Below are 21,955 nucleotides of genomic sequence, written 5' to 3'. Positions count from 1 at the left end.
AGACTATTCTTGGTTTCCTTTCCCATTCCATGTTCTGGAATATAACTTAGGTCCTCTACCAGTTTCTTTACATTTGCAAGCCCCATGTTTGTTTCTTGGCATGGAACCCAGAGTTCTCTACCCAGGCCTGCCATTGTCTTTTTCTAACGCTTCAGTTGTAAATAATAACACATGAAATACCTTACTCTGTGCTCACAGAAGAAGTGTCATTATAATGAAAAGTGGAATTTTTGTGGCATTTTTTAAACCTGATAGTTTCCATTTTATCATTAAGCTGCCTCTTGGCTCACTTTCTTCCCTTATCATTTACTATTTAGGTATGCAAATGACATTTTTCTATTGTATTGTACTGGTAAATACTACGAATTCACATTTTTCTAGAAAATGAGCCTCTCAGAGCCCAGAACATTAGGCCTACATTTACAGATTAAGGCTTATTTATCAATTTATTTTCATTTTTAAAAATTTATACTTTTAAGTTTTAGTAAAATAAATAAATAAATAACTAAAACAGACTTCTTCAGAGTAGTTGGTCCTGGAGGATCCTGAGGGGCCTAATAAGAATACTGGTGTCCCGTCTGTTGCAGTGTTTCTAGATTGAGGGTTTTAGCTGCAAATGAATTTAAAATGGTTCTAAGAATGAAGCGCTCGATCTTTTAGTAAATGTTAGCAGTTTGAAGATCTGCAGAGAGACAGCTTGCCATCTTTTAAATTTTCCCAAGTGACACTACATCTCTTATGCTTCAGAAACTAGAAATTGAGGCAATAAGATCAAACACAGAGATTCTGTTCAAAAGCCAGTAGTGTTTAGGAAAGTTTGGTATTGTCTGTGACACAGCCTGATAAATGTGCTGATATATTTTCCCTTCTTCGTGGAGGGGAAATAACGTGTAAATGCTTGAGAGTCCAGGGAGTGTGATGCAAAGAAAAAAAATTCTTGGGAATCAGGAGCTAGCGAGGTTCTTCCATAGTTCCCCACAAACTTTGGTTAATAATGACTTTTTGTCCCTTTTCTGTTTGATAGTTTCTTCATCAAAACTGGGCTTACTGCTCTTTTTAGTACCACTAGCTTCTCTTGTGGTAATTCTAGTGAAACCTCCAATAGAGGCTCCACGTTGTGCTGGCAGCAATTTCACACACAGCATCTTGTTTAATTGTCAACCTATTAAGCGACAGTAGCTCCACTACATCAGCATCTCTGGGCAGATCTCTGGTTGCAGTTGCCTGTGCAGAGGCATGGCTCCCCAGGGGCCACACTGCACATTGAGGCCCTCCCGTCTTGGACATTCTCCCAGGAGATGGGGAATAATAACTGGATCATGTTCTGAAACTTTCATGTAGCTGCTGGGATTATTTTCAATTATTCCCTTTGTCCTCTTATTAAATAATACATGTTATGTGGTGGATGAAATGGTGCTCAGAGAAAGCTTTGTTATAGATCCTACTTATTGAAATAAAACATTTTCCTCTCTTTGTTGGCCCTCTTTTTCCCCCATTGTTTGAACTTGCTCGTACATCAAAAAAAAAAACCTGCAACACTTGATTTAAAAAATACCATCTCAAACAAACCACCTTGGCATGTCCTCATGCCAGTTTTAAGAGCCAACCTATTGAAATGTGAAGGGGAAGAAGGTGTTTCATAGACATTTAATAGGTACCTAGCAATGATTTAGAGTTTACGATTGATCCAGTATCAATGCAGCCTTGTATGTTGCAGAGTCACTTTGCCCTCTTCCCTGGGTTTTTACCCGTGCATACGTAATGTAACTGTTGGCAAGAGATATTTTGCAGGGAAATGTTATTCCCTGAAAAGATATCCCTTCCTCCCTTTACCTAAAACCCTGGCTCAGAAATCACTTTGATTTGGTGTGTGTGGAACCTTTTCATTGCCTATAGTGCTTTGCTTTTTCCTCAGTGATACAAATGAAGTTGACATACCACCCAACACCCGAGTTGGCACCAAACGCTATATGCCTCCGGAAGTGTTGGATGAGAGCTTAAACAGAAATCACTTTCAGTCTTACATTATGGCCGACATGTATAGTTTTGGACTCATCCTCTGGGAGGTCGCTAGGAGATGTGTATCCGGAGGTAAGTAACCATGATACTGTGGGATCTACTACAGATCCTTGCTTCCTGATCAGAAATCAGTGTCCACAACATCAGATTTTCTTTTATTTTCTACCTTATTTCTGTTGATGCAATCACAGTCCTCCCAGGAAACAGTATTTAACAACTTAGAATTATCTTTGCTTCCTTCTGGCTGCTTCTCACCAACCTGCTGGGCCCTATCCCCAGCTCTGATGCCCCACTCACTGTGGCTTCCTCTCTGCAGATTAAGATAGAGCCAGAATTGTGGGGTGAGATACCCATTCTTTACCCTCTGCTCCACTTGACTTTCTGTATTTCTTCTTCACAAGTAGTTTGAAAACATCCGTTTTTTTTTTTTTTTTTCAAAAGGAAATGAAAGCATCAAGAATATTACCACTGGTCATGATAATTTTCTTGCAAACAAGGATTTCCTAGTAAGACTACATCAGAAGATATTAAATATTCAGAGGCATTATTATTGCTCATAGTATTTGTTTATTGCTGCATCATCTGTCTTTAAATAGATTCCAACAGTTTTTAGGTGAGAAGCTGAATCTTAGGCCTTCAGCATCAAGTACCCTGTTTATGGTTATACTCATGGCTATGCTTGGCTAGAACCCACACTGCTGCTGCTGCTGTTTATCATGGCCAGTTTAAACTCACTTTTGTGAAATATTGAGCTTGCCCAAGGTTCTGAAAGCTTAGCGACTGCATTTTGGACCTGCCATTTATTATCCATGAACCTCTGACAAGTTACTCAGCTTTGTTCTAATTCTTAAGAAGGAGGTGGATTAAAGAGAATTAAAAACTTCCTGGTACATAAATAGCATTCAGTATATCTTAGCTCTTACTTAAATTTTTCATTTTGGTTGGTAGAGGCTTAACTTATATTTAGATTCATACTTATATAGGGAAGAGAGACAGTTAATCAACAGGAATTTATACTCAGATCATGCTGCAATGACACAATGCCTTCTAATCACTTGGGGAACTCTGAGCCTATTCTAAGCTTAATTTAAAATAGAACACATTTCCTCTAAAGTGAGAGAACTCCAAAAGGAAAGTTAACATGAGAAATGTTTCCTAACCAGATAGCGAATAAATCTTCCATCATCTATGAAGAAGAAAAGAACTAACCAAGATATAAATTAACTAATTGTGCCTTGTTTCATGTTTTGTCAAGAGGGAATGAGCCTAGTTTTGAATAATATGCTCACTTACACTCATGATAAGTGTATAGCAGTTGAAGGAGTAGTGGAGTGCAAGATTACTTTTCTGATTATGTTTTCCTGAACGTCTAAAGCAAATAGGGCCACAAGATACCTATATTTGGAAGCCTGCAGGTCAGAATACAGGAGAAATGATTCTTCGCTCAAAACCAAGCCAACCTCAGACACACACACACACACACACACACACACACACACAGAGGATTTGAGAGGTACTAAGGTGTTGCCTTATCTCCTTATGAGATTGGTAGGTGTTTGTCAGAGATGTTAAGAGTCCCAGCTCTGCCCCATACCAACTGTATGGCCTTGGACAAGTGAGTGAATCCCTCAGAACCAGGTTTTCTCATCTGGATAACATGGATAATAATGCTGTCTCAGAAACATGTTTATAAGAATTTAGTAAGATAAGTTGTACAGCACACTTACCGCCTTGCCTGGTATGCACCAGGCTCCTAACAAGCAAGTTTGGTTTATCTTTCCAGAAAGGCAAAACACACAAAATTCTATTCTCCAACACATTCCTTTATGAAGATGTTAGAAGTTTTGGGCTTGTCTTTCTAGTCTAGGTACTTTTGGATGAAGTAGTTACATCTGGATGTAGATCTTCTAAACTTTGAGGAAAAAAAGTAAAGGATTCCTGAGGTTTCAGACAACAATTAAATGGCAGCCACTATGGGAATTTTGATAACTTAATGCATAATAAGGAGAAAGAAGTAAGGTCTATAGTTTAATGATAGATTTTGATTAATTCGTAACTTTATGTGATTGGCTCTTGTGTCTGTTGTAATGTATACACCCACCCCACCATGATATATCAATTTAGCCAGGTAATGGCACCAACAGTAGGCACTGAGGAAAATATGAGAGGAATAAATTAGACATGGTCCTTGCTCTCCAGGTGTCTCCAGAGCTGTTGTCTTGAGAATTAGAAAGGGAGGAAGAACTCAAATGAAGTGAGCATCCCCCATGGGTTAGGCCCTGTGCCTTTAGTATCTCCTATAGAATCGGTATACAATGGAAGGAACTATTAACATAGATACATATAATTATGCCCTGTGGTCTCATGAGAGACAGAACAATGGTGAGTGGGAATGGTCTGAAGAAACTTTTCAGCCTTCTGGTCCTTTATATATGGGATTGAGTTTGCAAGAAAGGGTGTAATACAGACTCCAGATTTAGTCAGAGTAAACCCCAGCGAATTTAATGATGGGCTGGATAAAATCTGCCAACTTGGTAGTATCATCTTGTTCAGATAAGAAGCAATAACATTTCTATAATAGATGATTTTGGATAGGGAAGAAAGGTGCTCCAGAGAGATTGTTCAGAGTGGCATTCTATTAGGACAGATGCTGCTTATAATTATTGTGAGGAGTAAATCAGATAGGGTTGCAAAGAAGATCTAAGCAGGCTACTTTTCCAAAGGACAAAAGGAATAAGGTAGAATAGATACTAGGGAAAATGAGATGGAGTTTGTCATGATAAGGGCCATTTTCCTAAGATGACATAGACTTGTATCTCTTAACCTTTCTTTCAACAATACCTACTTTTTTGGGTGGGGGGATGCCTGTGTGGCTTAGCTGTTGAGCGTCTGCCTTCGGCTCAGGGCGTGACCTGGGGTCCCGGGATCGAGTCCCACATCGGGCTCCCTGCATGGAACCTGCTTCTCCCTCTGCCTGTGTCTCTGCCTCTCTGTGTCTCTCATGATTAAATAAATAAAATCTTTTTTAAAAAAACCCTATTTTTTCTAATAATAATGTATTATTTGTAGAAAGTTTGGTGAAATACAGAAAATTTAATGAAGAAAATGGTAAAAGACAGCTCTTACACCTAAAAAAATCATAGTTAATATTTTTAGGTGTGTAAAATTTTTAAAATTTTAAATGTGGAAAGATGCATTCTTATGATTAAGCAGGAAAAAATGTAAATCTCACATTTTGTTCAAGTAGGATACACTGCCAAATTTATTATGAGATTCATAATCTCATATTGCAGTAATAGAAACAGTCACATATTATGCAGTATGAGTTTGGGATGTGTCTGCCAAATTTGCATTGAGATTTAATGTAGATTTTTTTTATATTTGGCATACAACACGTTTTATAAAATTGGAAATAAATTTGAGATACTTGTTTTACTTAGCTTTGGGAAATTAGAAAAAAGGTTTGAAAACCTGTAATAATATGTTTCATCAGGTTTTCTATTTATATTTTTAATTAGATTAAGTGACATTTGGGCACATTTTTTTTCAAGACTTTATTTTGCAGTTTCTTAGCTTGAGCTTGAGTACTGATAGAACTTTTCTTTGAGAATAGTTTGTGTATTAGACTTTTATTTCCACCTCACAGAAAATATCGATAGTAATAATAATTTGAAAACAACCCCTATTTTCAGGTATAGTCGAAGAATACCAGCTTCCCTATCATGACCTAGTGCCCAGTGATCCTTCTTATGAGGACATGAGAGAGATCGTTTGCATCAAAAAGCTACGTCCCTCGTTCCCCAACCGATGGAGTAGTGATGAGGTAAGCTTTGACCTAACCATGTGGCTATGGCCAATTTCTAAACAGACTTTACGCTCTTTGCCAAGATTCCAGATATTAATTACAGTAATCCTCCTCCTTTGTTTTGATGGTGGTGGTAATGGAGCTTCCCTGCAGTCGTTGATATGGTGCTAAGTGTAATATGTTAATTTGTCTCTTCCTTTTTTTCCAATTTGAGTTTGCCACTTCTAAAGTATATTGGGTGGGTTACCACTTAGCCTGTACAATAGGTAACACTGTTTCATTTATTTGTGATGAACTGACGTTTGCATAAAGGATATTATTCCTCTGTGTGTGTCTTTAAAGCATCGTGAATTTTCTCCATGACAGACCAGCATCCAACATTCTCTCATCTCTTTGAGAGAAAAGATAGGCATCTGCAGAATCCAGTTTTCTTTACATAGAAGGGAGAGAGGTATAGTTGGGCTGTCTGACTGTGCCATGGATCTTTGTGAATAGGGATGATGGGATGTGCTTTGAAGAAATCCATATTCAACCTGGCTCTAAGGGTACAGGGGTGAAACCTAAACTGAAAAGGGGCTGTTCAGAAGGAAGAAATGAGTTGGGGCGGGGGGCTTACCTTTCTTGTCTCATCTCCACCTCCGCATCCTGCCCGTCCATCCTCCAAGCTTGCAAACTCACCAAGTCCTGGAGGGCTCTGGCATGCTGGGACATTCAGAGATGAATTTGAAGCGTCCCAGGATAAAAAACAAACCCCCCAAAACCCACCTCATCAAACATGTGCCAGAGCCAATGCAAACAAGTGGAAAGAGCACCATTGATAAGCTAATTCTTAATGTTAAATGCATTTAAAAATAACCTTTGGTTCATTGGTTTTGTGTCTCGTTAACTGAAATGCTAAATAATGCATATGTTTTCCAATGAGCTATGCAGAAAACTTTGTGAGATGCTGGAATTATATTATTTTGAAGGTGGTTATGGGCATTGGTATTACTCAGAATCCCTTCACTGAGGATTTCTAATGAAGTGAAATTGTGCTCTTCCACAGGAAGACCAATAATTGATGTAGCACAGGAGAACACAGGAGAAAGTTTTAGCGAGGCTGTGCACAGGTCATTAATCTTGTTAAATGGTACAGTGCGATGCTATTATTGTAGAAGACAGCTGTGATTTAGGAATAACCATGTTTGTTTGAATAGTATGGAATTAGATAAAAGATTTAAGCTTATCAAATGTTATAAACAATGTAGGAGTGTGGAGTGGAATACAGACTCCCTGGGTATTTTTGTATTTGTTTAATACCGACTTCAAAGACACTCTTCTGCAATCAGCAAAAGCCACCTGCTTGCTACTGTCATAAGGAAGACATGAAAATCTGTTTTAGTCATTTAGGATTTGCATTAAAAAAGAATTTTTATGGAATTTTATCTGCATGGTTTTAGGAGTCTCTTTTAAAAATATATTCGAACTTCAGAGATCCCATGCTAGCAGCCATGTATCTCCAGCGGCAACCGTGTAGATAATCCATTTCTCTAGTGTAACTCTGTTTTCCATTCCCTTCCCACAGTGTCTGAGGCAGATGGGAAAACTCATGATGGAATGCTGGGCTCACAATCCTGCATCAAGACTGACAGCCCTGCGTGTTAAGAAAACACTAGCCAAGATGTCTGAGTCCCAGGACATTAAGCTCTAATGTGAGGGGAAGAAACACGCATCTCTGGAGAAAGCCAGTAGATACTCTCCTGTTTGTGGGCAGGGCAAAAGATGTTCCAGAAGCATCCACAGTATAAGCCTTGAATACCATCCTGCTTCCTAGTGGGTTCAGCCTCACCTCTCAGGGAGCAGCCTGGACAAAGAGAAGTTTCCAGAGACACGTTCTCATCGTGTCTGTCTGTAGGAGGGAGGAAACGCTTGGGTAACTCGTTCGTGATATATGATGCATGTTGCTTTCTAAGAAAGCCCTGTATTTTGGGATTGCCTTTTTTTTTTTTTCCAAAAGATACTTTAATTTTGCCAAAATAGAACAAATAATGTAGATGTTTTAAGGTTTATACTATTAATAGTTTAAATGATGACAACAAAAGTTCTTTCCAGAAATTCTGCTGGAAGGTAAATTTTAAAATATCTTTTTCCATTAGTAAAATTTTGTTGCACTCTGCAAACCAAAAGACAGTCTGTGAAGTTGGAGCACACAGAGTGGAACTCATCTGAGAGTCTCCCCGCTTCTGCCTCCCCAGACCACTTTGGCCAGCCCTGCATTTAGGGGCCGCCACAGCAATGTGAATGCACCTGGGTACAAATACCACCTGTCTGGGATCACATTTTGAGATTCCTTCAGGTAACCTTTTGTAGCTTCAGACGATATGGAACAAATGAAGGTTTTATGTGACTCTGTTAGAAGTAGTAAGTGTATTCTTCAGAACCGCTTTGTGTTTCTGATTCTTTTAAGGCATTTCTGTCATGGTGAAATTCTTTCCTTTTCATTAAACACAGACAAAGGTGTTTTTATGTGCAGAGAATTGACCCATGCATGTTTTTGATCTCTCAAATGAAAGGATCAATAGTAAATAAAATTGCCATCAGTTGTGTTGAAAACAAGGCCCTTTAAAATAGAGATCATTTGCTCCTGTGTCATAAGAAAAATGGCAATAGGATAGAGGATGAGGTTAGGGGTGCAAATGGCCTGTTTCTTACAAATGCAGAAGAGCCAGTCTCAGAAGCACTGAGGAGAAGGTATGCATACCTTATTTTGTATAGATAAGGACAGTTTCTTCTGGTAATTGTCTGTCTCTTTTGTGTCTGAGTGAAGAGGAGAGAAAGCATGCCAGGTTAATTTAACTAAATTTTAATTTGAAAATATAAGTATAACCTCCAGGTGGGACAGCAGAAGGAGCTAGTGGAGGCCACAAAATCTTATGGCTGCTGTGATTTATTATTCTAAAATAGATATGGATGGAGCATGTACATCTTAAATGATAATTTCACATCTTAGAGGAGTGCTGACTCAATTTAGTTTATTCTCGTGATGTTCAGTTCAGTTTTTAATTTATTTATTTTTTTTCTTCTCTGTGGCACTTGTGCAAAACATCTCCTCACCTACCCAATTCTGTGGGGTTTTAACTTTGAGAAACGTGAGTCAAATCATTGACAGAGCCAATATTCCTTAGCAACAGGAACATAAAGCTCAAGATTGTGCACACCCCTTTCAACTGTATTCATTATATTTCCTTACTTTATTTCTTCTGTTTCTTAGTAATTCTTTAGTGTTTAGAAAGAATTGGGAAGTACTTCTCCTTGGTCTTTTTAAAAACGACGTTCCTTCCAGAATACTCCAGGGGGCGGTGTTTTATAACACATTTTCACCACTTGGTGCCTGAAGGATGAAGGGGTTTTGAAAATATGACAGCTGAAAAATGAGAAAATATTCTCCTTACTTCTGAAGGAGGCTTGCAGCTGGTGACTTGTTCTTCCTGAAAACATCTTAGAGCACAGAGTGGCTGTGAGCTGTGTGCACGGTTTGGGAGAACAGAAGGAGAACCGATGTTGTCCATTCTAAGCATTTACTTCCTAGTGCTTCATAGCTGTATTTTTTGTTTGTAACAAAGAAAGGTTTTTCTCAACCCTTGAAAAAGGAACAAAATATCTGTTTTTCAAAGATCAAAAACAGCTGTTTTAAAATATACCTGTAATCAGAACACTGCAGATTTTTCTTAACCCTTGAAAGGGAACAAAATTTCTGTTTTTCAAAGATCAAAAACAGGTGTTTCCAAATATACACGTAATCAAATCACCTGAAAAGCAGTGTAAACAAACGTTCCTTTCCCTTGTGTCCAATGGTATTCTCTGTGATAGCTTAGCAGGGAATATGTGCGTAGAACTACGTGTGATAATCACCTGAGCCATGGACAGAAGTTTCCGTGCCTCTAATTAGATAATCTACAAACAAATGAGTAAACATAGACACCAGTTAAGTGGGAACGTGTTTGTGTTCCTTGGTTTTCCCTAAATTTAAGAGAGGTTGGGCTTGCTTACCACTTTGATAAAAATTTGTGTTCTTTTTAGTAAATTTTTATGTAGAGATAACTTCAAATCAGAATATCTTGTGGGGAGGTGATGATTTGAAAATAAACTAGAGTTTTAGAGAGGTGTTGGTTCCAATGAAGGAAGAATGGGAAGAAATTAAAATAGTGTCCAAATTTCTTCTATATTTTTAGTTGTTTTGGAAAAATCTATAGCTTACTTTCTAATTCTCAATCTGATTTACCATGAACATTTAAAAATCATTCTTGAGATATTAAAAAAGATCCACCTAGTTATTAGTCTTTCAATGAGGTAGAAATTTATGAGTAGAGTTTTCTCTGTATTTTACCCAAATCCTCCTTATGTAAGGAATACTAAACTGCTTTTAAAAGATACGACCTACTCACTTCCAAATAATCCTTGTCGGTTTTTAAATTTTTAGTAGCTCAGAAGTGAATTTTAATTTTTTGTTTTGTCTTTCAATAGGATAAGGGGGAACCTGGAAGTTAATGTAGTCAATGGCTTCCTTTCAGGACTATTTCCAAGACTTAAGATTTTCTCCTAATCACTCCCTCCCATTCAAGGGAATCCGAGAATATCAGTCGTCAGCTAATACAAGTTGTGTCTGCTAAGATGTTCAGGTCTATAGTTTATGTATGTGTGTATATATTATATAAGTATATATGTATATATAAATATTATGTTCAGTTTGGGGTCTGGCACAACTCCATTATGTGGATTAGAGATAAACTATTATGGATGATAAAGTACTAAATGAAACATAATATTTATTTATGAAAGTGTGTAGTTGGTTAAGTCACAAGTGACAGTGCGATGAACCTTGTGTATGAGGAGACAGGCCTCTGACCTCCCACACAGCACCGTTCAGAGGTCACTTCGTGACCATTCTTTTTATTCTTAAAACATAAAGCTTCTTAGAAAACATGCCGAGATTTTATTTACAGGGAACCCTTCGACACATTTCGATTGTTGTGTGGTCAGGTATAGGAAATACTGAATAATGACAGAATTTCATGCTCCTAAGAGTCATGCATATTCATTCGAAGTGACAGTGCTTTATGTTGTTGGTCTGTTCTGGTTCTTCTGTTTGTGAGCGAAAAGGCACTGAAAGGAGCCTAATTTTTAAACTTGAATAGTCCTGGAGTTGTATCTCCATAGAAAACCCAGTCACATAGCAGTGGGAATGAAAGAAGTGGTATCAGAAGTGATTTAATTTAGCAATTATGATTCCTCTTGTAAAACAAAACAGAAAACAATGGCATATTTTTTTGGAGAAAAGTTGGCAATATATAAGGGGTTTTGTTGTCTGTCTGTTTCAAAAGAAGATTCATTTGTGTTCTTTTGGGGAACCAGTGCCTTATTGAATTTGTATATACTGTAATTATTCAGGACTAGGGAACAAACAATTGTATTTGTTACAAATTGTATATGGCTTTGTTTTAACATTCCCCAAAATAAAATGGTTTCTTTCTCCCCCTGGAAAGAACATGTCTGTTATCTTATAGTAGCGCCTTTTTCCCCGCCGTTGAAAATTTCCCATTTGTAACCAGCAGGAAGGCAGCCATGAAAGGGAGCGGTACAGGTAAGTTTGTATGTTTGGTGGTGGGAGAGCAAGAGAAATAGCCTGGTGGCTTCTCATTTTGCTGTAGTTGGGCACAGCTGTCTTGAGAGTGAGAGGAAAGGCAGGGAAGTCAGTGGTCTGAGAGAAGGGAGACAGAGGGTTGTGGGTGGTGCCGAGGGCCTGGTTCGCTGATGAGACCAACTGTGTGGCCAAGAGTATGGCCTGTGTGGAGCCCATGTGGAGCCTCTCTCATCCCCTCAGTTGTGTGACAGTAGGCCAATGTACGCCTCTCAAAGACTCCATTTATGTCCCTAGATGGTGAGAATAATGTCAACATCTGAGGCATGGAGCGCCTCTGAAGACGAAATAATCCATGCATCCCGCGTGAAGTCAGCACTCCGCTGCTCCTAAAGATTAGCTCTTAGTACAAAGTCATAGGGCCACCTTTCTGTCAGCTCCCAAAATGTAGGCATCAAGACCGCCCCAGATGGATCCATTCAGGGTTGAGGGTTTTCAGGCCTGTGCAGCAATGGATCATGCAAAACACGGCTCACCATCATCTGGGAGATGGCTGACGTAGCCCAGAGTCGGGTAGGGATTGAAGTGGAGGCAGCTGGTGGGTTGAAAGAAACTGGGTCTAAGCACAAAGAGCCCTGCTGGGGTTGACTGAGAAGGGGGCTGTAGCCCGCATCACGCTTTGGGGGTGGGGGTGGAGCAGGGAGGCTCAGGACAGGCGGGAGGGTGTGATCCCAGGAGGGAGGATTTCGGTAATGGATGAGATTATCCGTAATGGAAGAGGAACACAGAAGTCAGGGCTGCGGATCCATCTTTGTGGATCCTGGAGGTCCCAAGGAGGGTGGGATCCTAAAGAAAGGAACATGGCACGGCCAAGTTCTCTAGGGCTGCGGGGGAAATGGGGCAGTCTGTGAGGGCAGAGTAGAGACTGGGGCCTGGCAGGCCTGATGGGCCAAAACGCAAAGCAGTGGGTTCCACGCAAGGCCAGAGGTCTGGAAGCAGCAGGACGGTAGGAGAAAGACCCCGACTCTCCTCCCAGCTGTGAAGTGTGTGGGTATGGAGGACTGAGGCTGTGCTGTTGCCCTGGAAACGGTGTCAAGAGAAAGCCCTCTGCCAAGGGTGAGGGGAAGTGTTAGGTGATCTCCCCGTGGAGTGTGAATCTTGGAAGGCAGGGTAAAAAGTTAAGTTGCGAGGAGATCTGTTGGAGACTGGATCAGGAAAGAGGAAACCCAGGATTGTTTGGGCACAGAGCGCCTAGAAAGGCTTGCATCTTAGTTCCCGGGGACTCAGGAGTTGTCATGTGATTGGCTGTGTTTAGCCAGTTGCGCTTGTGCCAAGAGAACTCAACCCAGCACTGGGATTCAGATCAACTTGGCTCACATTCCATGGTTTTCACTTTCTCACTTCTGTGGAAGTACAGTCTGAGCACCATTTTCTCCCCGAAACGGGATAAAAATACCCATCTCATAGGGCTCTTAGGAGGAACAAATGAGACGAGTATGTGAAGGCCCCACTCCAAGCACACTGCAGGTGCTCCTAAATATTGCTTTTCCCTACTGATAATAGTTCAACAGGATATAAAGCTAGCGATGGTCGGAAGAAGTCACACTTTGCTGCAAGCACACTTCTTCTACCCTCCCTACGCCCCAGTTCTGTACGCTGTGGGCATTCATAGGACTTCAAGGCACGTGGATAATACATCCCAGCTGAGGAGAACAGTCTTCTCTTGACACAGGTCATTTTCTAAGGGTTTTTTTTTTTTTTTCTAGTCACAACAGCGACATACAGATGACCCCATTCTCAGAAGGACTTTTGTTTCTGGAAAGTCATATCTACTCTAGGTTCTCATAATAATTCAGCTGCAGAGACCTCTGGGACTGAGGAACATTCTCTGCCTGGTGCCCTTATGATGGCAGAGAAGGCCCCACACAGCAGGAGGCCAGGCCTCAGAGCTCCCTAGTGACCCCGACCCAGGTAGGGTCTCAGTGCCCACACTGACCTGTTTGGAAACTCTTCTAGGTTTGACTTTCCCAACAGAGATCCCAGCTACCAAAGCTCCAAAGTAGGGGTCAGTGGGTAGTAGGGGGGAGTCTGTGCCACCCCGTGCTCTTTATGAAGTACTGTTTGGTTCTTCAATTTTATTTTCATCTTTTTTGATGAAGTTGAATTCTCTAGCCCCAGGATCTGGTTTACGTATTGTCACCACTTCCCTAGAACTGACAAACATTTGTGACCCTCACTTTAAGTCCGTCTGGAGTCACCTTCTCCCAGCCCTCAGGAGGGGGCGGTTTCTCAGCGTTGGTATGATTGCCACCCACTCCTGTGGTCACACCTGAGCAGGGGTGGGCAGGTTGCAGTCCATCCAAGGGCACTTCTCCAAGTAGTTGTCTCACTGAGGGAAGGGCCACCTTAAATTCTGCTTGGGTTTTTCAGTCCCTCTCCACTGCACACTTGGGGCCTTCTGCTTGCTCAACCTCCAGGAGTGACCAGGGGTCCTGTGCCAAGCTGAGCATGTGTGTGGTGGCATTTGCTATAGCTCTGGGCATGCAGGGTTGCTGGGCTCACCTTTCATTTCCTCCCCATCAGTGCAGTGCTTTGCAAACTTCATTTAAAAGCCAATCTCTCAGGGGGAGGGCCTCATATTCTTTTTATCCACAAGCTCCCCGGGGCCTTCTGATGCAGCTGTTCCGAGACTCTGGTTCTCCCCACTGACTGCTCATCACTATCACCTGGGGGCATTAAATGCTGGTAACAACCACACCCTGGATCTAGAAAATCAGAATCTCTGGGCCTGGGAGTCAGGCACTAATAGTTTCTAAGGCAACTTCCAGTGCGCAGAGAGGCTTGAGAAGCTCCCATTCTAGACTCCGGTCCCCAGGAGACGTGATTTCCAACCTTGCAGAATCCAAGAGCTTTTTTTGTGCTACTGAAGAGACACAGGGTGACTCTTCACACAGAGGAGTGTTTGTTATAAAGAAACAGAGGAGGGAGGGCCCAGGTGGCTCAGTTGGTTAGGTGTCCGACTCTATCTCAGCTGAGGTCTTGATTTCAGGGTTGCGAGTTCAAGCCCCGAGTTGGGCTCCACACTGGGTGTAGAAAAGAAAGAGAAACAAAGGAGGCAACACTCTCTGTTGCTTATAAATATAATTTATTACCTGTTTAAAAATTCTTTCTTACATTTTGTACATGTTGGCTGACAGAATAAATGCAGGCAATTTACAAACCGAGGGACTGCAGGAAAAAATAGGGAGAGGCAGCAGGGAGAGAGAAGAGGCACACCCAGAGCTAGCATCCCTCACCTCCACCACACAGCGGCATGGCGGATGGGATGCCCGGAGAGCACTCCTCCGCCAGGAAATTTCTTGAAAAGGAATTGCATAGAAGATACAGCAAGAGGGAACTCCACAACAACAAAAGAAGTGTTCCGTATCTGAAAAGCCAAAGTTGTGTTGTCGTGTTTCAAAAAAGAAAAAAGTGACAAAGCACAAAATCTCAATCTGACATTTCTGCAGTTGAACTGTTCCAAAGGGAACAGCAGGTGGATGACACAGGCTCTTCGACACCGACGCCTGGGGATCTCTCTCTGGCAAACATTACCTGTCTTCTTTAGAAGGAGCAAAGAGGAAGGTCACCAACTTGCTACAGCTCAACATTAAACTCGGTGAACACATCCAACACTGACATCCAACACACACACACACACACACACACACACACACACACACACAGTGATGATATTCCCTGCAATTGGGCTGAAATGCATTCTGTCTGGGGGGCGAGGGCTCCACCACCAATGGCAGGTCTAGGGAAGAGCGAAGGGGAGAATGCAAATCACTCACTCAACTTGTTCTGACTGCCATCCTCTTTTCGCCCTAGGCCAGGAGGGGTACACATTTGAATTCATACCCCTATGATGGCATCACGTGAGACTTTAAGAATATAAAAAGGCAAAGGCATTTTCCACTGGCTGTTGATTTCTTGCTTTTTAAAGCTGTTCTAAGACAGGTTTGTTTTAACATGTAGAAGATAGCTCAGGTTGTGATTCCTGGATGTGGCCTCACCATACTGCTGAGGTTCACAGGTCAAGGGCTCATGGACTCCTAGGCTATTGCTCAGTGATCACCTGCCTACAGTTCACATTCTGCACTCCAGAAATGAGGGTCCCTCCCCCCCGGGTCAGTGCCATCAAGTTCAACAGCAGCTCTGATAGTGTCAATTCCAATAGATCTTTGGAATTGAAGGATGGCACATAGAATTTGAAGATATTTATAAGGGACCCCGAAGTCTCATGGTCTTCGGCAACTTCTAGTTTCGCCGAGGCACAAATCTGAAATGGCAAGTGAAGAGGCTGGTATACAGCAGCAAACTCTTTGGCTGGTGGGCAGCTGACTGTATTTTGGGGCAGCTTCCTTGTTTAGTTCTCAACGACTGGTTGGCCACAGCTCTTGTGATGTTGTGCAGAGATTCCCAATTTGGGATTCTGGAAGAACTCTTCAATACCGAAGTCTCAGAACACAGCCAGCTGGGAAACGGCCTCTTAGGGTTGCATGGTTCTGGTCCCTTGTAGAGTTCCTGTTGGTTTGTACTGGTGATGCCTCCCTCAACCACTCTAAAATAGGTCTAGGGGCATATATTACATTTGGTTGAGTTGAGATCATTAATATCCCACCAAAAATTGATACAGGGAGGAGACAAGCCTACTGGAAAAGTGGGGAGCTGTGAACTCTTTTGAAGACAGATTTTTTTTTTTTTAGAGGCTGGATTTCTGACAATGGGAGTGACCACAGGGCCAATTACTCTGATGGGTCGGGAAGTAAATTGTCAGTCCTAGCTCACAGGGAAAATGTATCCAGTGACCTACAATGTCATCTCCCTGCTTTTCAAAAATAGCAGGTTTCAGGCATGAATTCTGGAAATACCTATGACTCCATTTGGCTAACTTGACCTGTAGGGTCACAGGTCTACATTAACATTGGTTGCAATGTATTTATTCCCCTTATGCCTTATTCCATTAAAAAAAAAAAAAACATTACAGATGCAAGGGAAATCTTTCAAAGTGATAATTACAGCCAGAGATTATACAAATAGGTTTCTTAGGGTAGAGAAACAGCACTTCATTGCACAGAGGCAAAGATCTAAGGATTTTAGTCAACATTAGCTCAGTAAGGTTAAAAAAAAAAACTCACAAAAATAAAAACCCAGAGTGTAATAGTTGGTCCCATGAGGCACTCAGAAGGTAAAAAAATGTTTTATTACCTTGAGATAATTAATAATAAAAATATTTGCCTTATCGGATCTATAAAATCTAATGCTCATTGACCACTATCATCTTTACAAATAATTGGCTTTTAGCGACAACATTCTGAATCACAAAAGCTCGTCTATTCTCAAAGAAGATGGATAAAACCTAGTTTCATTTCAGCTGTTTGCATGGTCATCCTTTCCCTCATTGGCCTTGGACTTGCACTGAGGTCTCTGTGTGAAACGGGTAACTTGTCCAGAGCAACTGCTCAGCAAAAGCTAAAGCTCACATTCAACTTGAAGACTGAAAATTCAACATGTAAACTTTTTCTACTTTCTTTACACTCGTTTTGCAGGTCCTTACATAGTTTTTATTTGCTTGGCCCCATGGGGGCAGACCTTATACTGACAAAGGCTTGTGAATTCTGGGAAGTTAGTGATCACCTTTACTGGCTCCCTTCCTCACACGCTGCTGACAAAAATGGACCAAAAGCATAGCTGCTGTGGCCCTGACAGTGATACGCATGGGGATACTTAAGATGAGAGCCTTGTTTGCTCCTCTCCAGAAGTAAAATGGATTCCACCATCTGAATGCTTACTTTGAAGCTATCTAACTTATAGGAGAAATAGCTTTAAAAAAATCACAAAATGTCTAATTTCCAGAGTGTCCTAAACTCAGACTCCATGACTTCTTCCTAAAGAATGGCTCTACTGTTTGAAAGTTGAGAGAGTAAAATCTCTAAAATAATTGTATACATGAAAATGGGTAATGGTCATACAGTTTAATATTGGATACCTGACCCAAAATGTTGTCCTGCCTTGGAAGACCTTATATTGATCATGTGAGGATGGGGATTTTTCCTTTTAGTGGAGGTGAGTATCCACGTTCGTGTCCACACAGTTTGTGAAAAGGCTGTTAGCTGTTACATGTTTGTCATCACCGTGAGTCCAGTCACCAATTCTGAATCTAATGTCTATTCCTTCCAGATCACTCTAAGGAAAACTGAATGAATGTGGTGAGAAGAAAATGAAAATATGATGAAACCTCTGCCCTTAGACAGGCAAACTCAGAAGAAAGGAAGCTTCTTTCTAGTCCTGGATTAGTAATTACAATTCTTGCTTCCTTAGATACAGTTCTCTCACTTGCATCTATAAAACATTTCAAAGTGAATGCTTTCTTACATTTCCAAAAATAAATATTAGAGAACTAAAAGTAAGAAGACTGAAAATACATAAAGCCCAATCAAAAATGTAAATGTTCAAAATGACAGCTCTTCAGAAAGTGTTTTATACAGACACTTATGTATTTCTATCATTTCTATTACCAAAAACCAACTTGAGACCTATTGTGTGTGAAGGAGTTGATAACATACTCGCTTCAGTGTAATTCTGCTATGGGTAATTTAAGTAAAAAAGTGTGACAATAAGAAAATGTATATTTGAGGTGAGAATTTACCCACATCTATCTGTCATAAAGTCCTGTTGACTCTTTAGCTATTAATTCCCTTTGTCAAACAACTTTTAGTAAATTGTTAAACTCAGGGTAGATTTTGTTGGGCACCACTAGATGGCACCATGCACAAGTGATAGGTGGTTTTCCACCCCCCCACCCCCCTCCCATCCAAATGAAGTAAGCCTGTCCTTCCCCAAAAGCTATATAGAAGCCCTAGGAATCAAAGGCGGGACATGTCACAAAGAATGATGAAGTGGCTCTCTGTGAAATGAACTGTTGGGTCTGGACCTTCTAAGTTTGAGAGCAATCTAACAGCTATTATTTTCCTCCAAAGGAGAAGGAAATCAGAATTCGTAGTGAAAATTATTTGACATAAATGATGTGTTGTATGTAAGGGAGTTGCCATTCACCTGATGGGGAGCATAACAAGTTCCATGACAGATGAGTACCTCACTTATAAGGAATTAACCACTCTTCCCTTTTCACTAGGCATGGAAGTTCCTTTGAGCATCCTTCAGATTTCTAGTTCTTGATTTCCATAGATGACAGCTCCCAAACCAGTAATGATAAGCAATCTTGAGAAATTATTTCAAACTGAAGTAATGAACAAGCACTCTCTTTCCTCCTCCTCCTCTTAAAAATATCTATTTAAAAATCTTTTTATGTAGAATACAGTGTTACTATCTTTTGGTCAAATATGCATTGGTACAAACATCATCACCAAATTGTTTATTACTGCAATCTCTTCCTTTAACATTAGTGTAACATATATTTATGGTGCAGGGGTGGCCTGAGAGAGAGAGGTTATGGAATATACGCCTAATAGAGAAGATAAGGAACAAAAAGGGTGAAAGGAGAGGCTCCATACCCAAGTATCAGTAGTTCCTCAATGATGAAGATGGAGGAATCTTGGGAATATCAAGAAGTCACCAAAATAGAAGAGAAAACATATGTGTAAAAAAGAAGGAAAAAATATAAAATGATTTCTAATTCAACTGCAGTCAGCAACCTGTAACCCTCCAGCCCAAAAGTCAACCACAGCCATGTTTTGAAGGTTCTGATTCATCCACCTGGGTGCTTGTTGTTCAGTTATGGTTTGGCTACTGGGCTCCTGACCCTTTATTTCTCACTTGCTGAATGATTTAAGTCCCCAGGTTAAAACAAAGAGCCAGTGACAGTTCTAAGGAAATGCCGTAGTTTACACAAAGTAGTCTTTGGACTACTTCCTAGTTAATTTTTTTTGATTTAAAAAAGTTTGATTAAGACAATAATAGAACATAATTTGCCATCCGTCAGGAAGGCAAGTGGTTCCAAGAGAAGAAAGAAAATGAACATAAAGGGATGCTGTCTCTTGGCAAGCAGCACAAAGACAAGGCTTGAAAGCCTGACAAACAGGTTACAGGTTAGAATCGTCCTCTTTCAAGCTGAGACTGTTTAGAAGGCTACTGTAGCCGGGGCAAGAGACTAGCGGACTCGTTAAATGATCCAGGTCAGAGTCCGTGGTGGTCCTCGGATTGATGAATGAGACTGGAGACATCACAGTAGAAGGCCAGCATTTTAGGACCTTGAGAATACCCACCACCTCCACCCCCTCTATTTGACACGTGAGAGAACTGAGGTTCAGGGAGGCTAGAGAACTTTCCCGGGGTAACACACCTAGACAATAACAAACCCAGAGTGAGAACTGGTTTTCCAGTTGCCAGTTCAGAGGCTGTTCCTCTGAGCACACTGCCCCAGGGGGAGTCAGTGTGCGGTCACAGAACAGCAATATTAAGAATAGTTTGTGAACTTTAGTAGAGAACACTTCCCACAACAAGACTTGGAGGAAAAAGACCTTGCCAGAGCCAGCTTAAAGAAGAGACTGACAAAGCCAGTAAGCATTGACTTCGTTTCTGGGGCAGAGGGATACAAGAAAGAGAGAAGGTCAAGGAAGCAAAGCCTGTTTCATTAAATTGGTGACCACACCCACCTGATTATGTCAGAAGGTGAGGAAGGTCTAGTCAATATCTAAATACTAACAGCACTGCTAAGAAAAACAGAATTTAAAAGAAAATCCTTTTACTAGAATACTTGTAAATACTCATCAATAATAATAATAATGATACCTTAATAAAAAAAAAAAACTTCAAATTGCATCTTATAAACACACATGTGGTGAAGAAATGCTTGTTTGTGTGGCTGAACATGAATCACTGTCTTCCCTGCAATGCTACAGCTTTATTCCCAGAGGGTGCCCATCGCACCCTCAAGGAGTAAGGAATCTTCCTTCTTTCTCCTTTAGGCTTAGATTCTCCACTTCCCTGATACAAACAGTAACACTGGTTCTACAAGTTCTAGAAACAGAACACCGATGGGAGGATTATCTGAGACACTTGATGCACACAATTTGTAGCAAAAGTCTGTGATTTCTCAGTAAATTACTAATCTGAAATAGACACAACAAACCGTCCACAGCTTCAACTTCAAATGATTTAAACAAAAATAGAACGAGCCATGGACAGTGTCTGCATCCCTGTCCAATTTGATGTAAACAACGTTTGTAGAAATTGGGTTTGTTAAGAAAGTTTATCCATATACCTGGATAGCAATAAAAAGCGTTTCCTAGGAAACTGTAAGATCCTGTACCACACAGCATACAGCCCAACTAAGAGGAAAATTAGGTTGATTTCTAAATTCAAGGTACAAATTTACACAATTGTTCTTAACTCCTGTGATGATGTCCAAGTGTAGAGGGCATGTGTGTCAGCAGTTGGGTCTGCTTTCTCTCTCCTGCTTGCAGTCTTGCCTGTGAAACTCATCGGTCTAGGTCTACTCTGGATTTCCTTCTCAATGGCCATGCCCTGGTCGGCCACAGACCCCCTGTGCATTCCCATCTTGCGTTTCCAGTCCCAGCATGGGTCAATACTGCCCTTCTGCTGCTAAAGACACTACTGTTTCGTGTCTTCCCATTTCTTCCAGGACAGCCGCCAGCACGCTCAAGTTTCCATCTGGGAAGTTCTGTGCTTCCCAGAGATCCAGGATTACACCAGTTGGGCTGGATTTGGTGGCAAAGTAATTCAAGTACCTGTAATTGGGAACGGGAAAGTGTGCTGAGTGGTGAGATTTACAGATCTGTTTTCTCTGCAGTTTGTACTAAACCCTTCTGTGTCTCCATTTGTCTTTTTAAAGTATCTGGTCCCCCAGGAGAAGCTGTGGTTTACAGTGAGCCGTCCTAAAGAACTAGCACACACTTAATTAGATCAGCCCCGGACAGGAGATGCGATGCTTAACTTTGTTAACCTCAACTCTGAGTAAGATAATTTAAGAGATGAGATGTCTATGGGTCATATCCTAAACAGGAAATCAAGACACTTATGTTTTCTTTCCAGCTCAGGCTCTGATCATCTTTGACAGGTCATGCCATGTCCTGTGTTCGGTAGTGATGGCAAGAGTCCACAAAGAGGAGGCTCTTGAGCTGTCCTTATAACTCGTATCAATGCGGTGATTAGCATGTTAATTAACCATTCAGCATTAGGTCTTGCTGGACAGGAGATGAGGAAAGACAATTACTCTAAGTGAATGGATATATCATTTAGGGGGATTTAGCCCATCAGCTTTGCAAAGTGGATCACAAAAGTCGATCGATACTTACCTTGTGAGATAAGCCCAGAATATCTATTCTCAACAATGTGTTTGCAAGACCACGGTGCAAGATCCAAAAAAAAGAAGCTTCATACAGGTTTGCAGAATGAAAAGTAAATGGATGGATAGGAAAACCAAACCAAACTAAACCAAACACGAATGCTGCCCTAAATCTAACAGTTACCAGCCTCGGAGCTGTATG

General features: G+C 41.0%; 2 protein-coding genes across 20 annotated transcripts in view; one reads left to right on the top strand and one right to left on the bottom strand.

The window, feature by feature from the left end:
- The window catches only part of BMPR1B (bone morphogenetic protein receptor type 1B), a 399,506-nt gene extending 388,158 nt beyond the window's left edge, over positions 1-11,348 (top strand). For all 17 annotated transcript variants that reach the window (XM_072755616.1, XM_072755609.1, XM_026015622.2 and 14 more), the window contains 3 exons: positions 1,916-2,091; positions 5,712-5,842; positions 7,389-11,348. In XM_072755616.1, the coding sequence (XP_072611717.1) occupies positions 1,916-2,091; positions 5,712-5,842; positions 7,389-7,514 (433 nt within the window). In that variant the 3' untranslated portion in view covers positions 7,515-11,348. The remainder of the gene's footprint in view (positions 1-1,915; positions 2,092-5,711; positions 5,843-7,388) is intronic.
- Positions 11,349-14,569: 3,221 nt separating this feature from the next.
- UNC5C (unc-5 netrin receptor C) overlaps positions 14,570-21,955 on the bottom strand; it is a 353,473-nt gene continuing 346,087 nt past the window's right edge. For all 3 annotated transcript variants that reach the window (XM_026015628.2, XM_026015627.2, XM_072755605.1), the window contains one exon: positions 14,570-21,196. In XM_026015628.2, coding sequence (XP_025871413.1) covers positions 21,031-21,196 — 166 coding nt within the window. In that variant the 3' untranslated portion in view covers positions 14,570-21,030. The remainder of the gene's footprint in view (positions 21,197-21,955) is intronic.

The sequence above is a fragment of the Vulpes vulpes genome, chromosome 4 (assembly GCF_048418805.1).
Source record: "Vulpes vulpes isolate BD-2025 chromosome 4, VulVul3, whole genome shotgun sequence".
NCBI classification, from domain to species: Eukaryota; Metazoa; Chordata; class Mammalia; order Carnivora; family Canidae; genus Vulpes; species Vulpes vulpes.
This window is presented reverse-complemented; position numbering and strand designations above follow the sequence as displayed.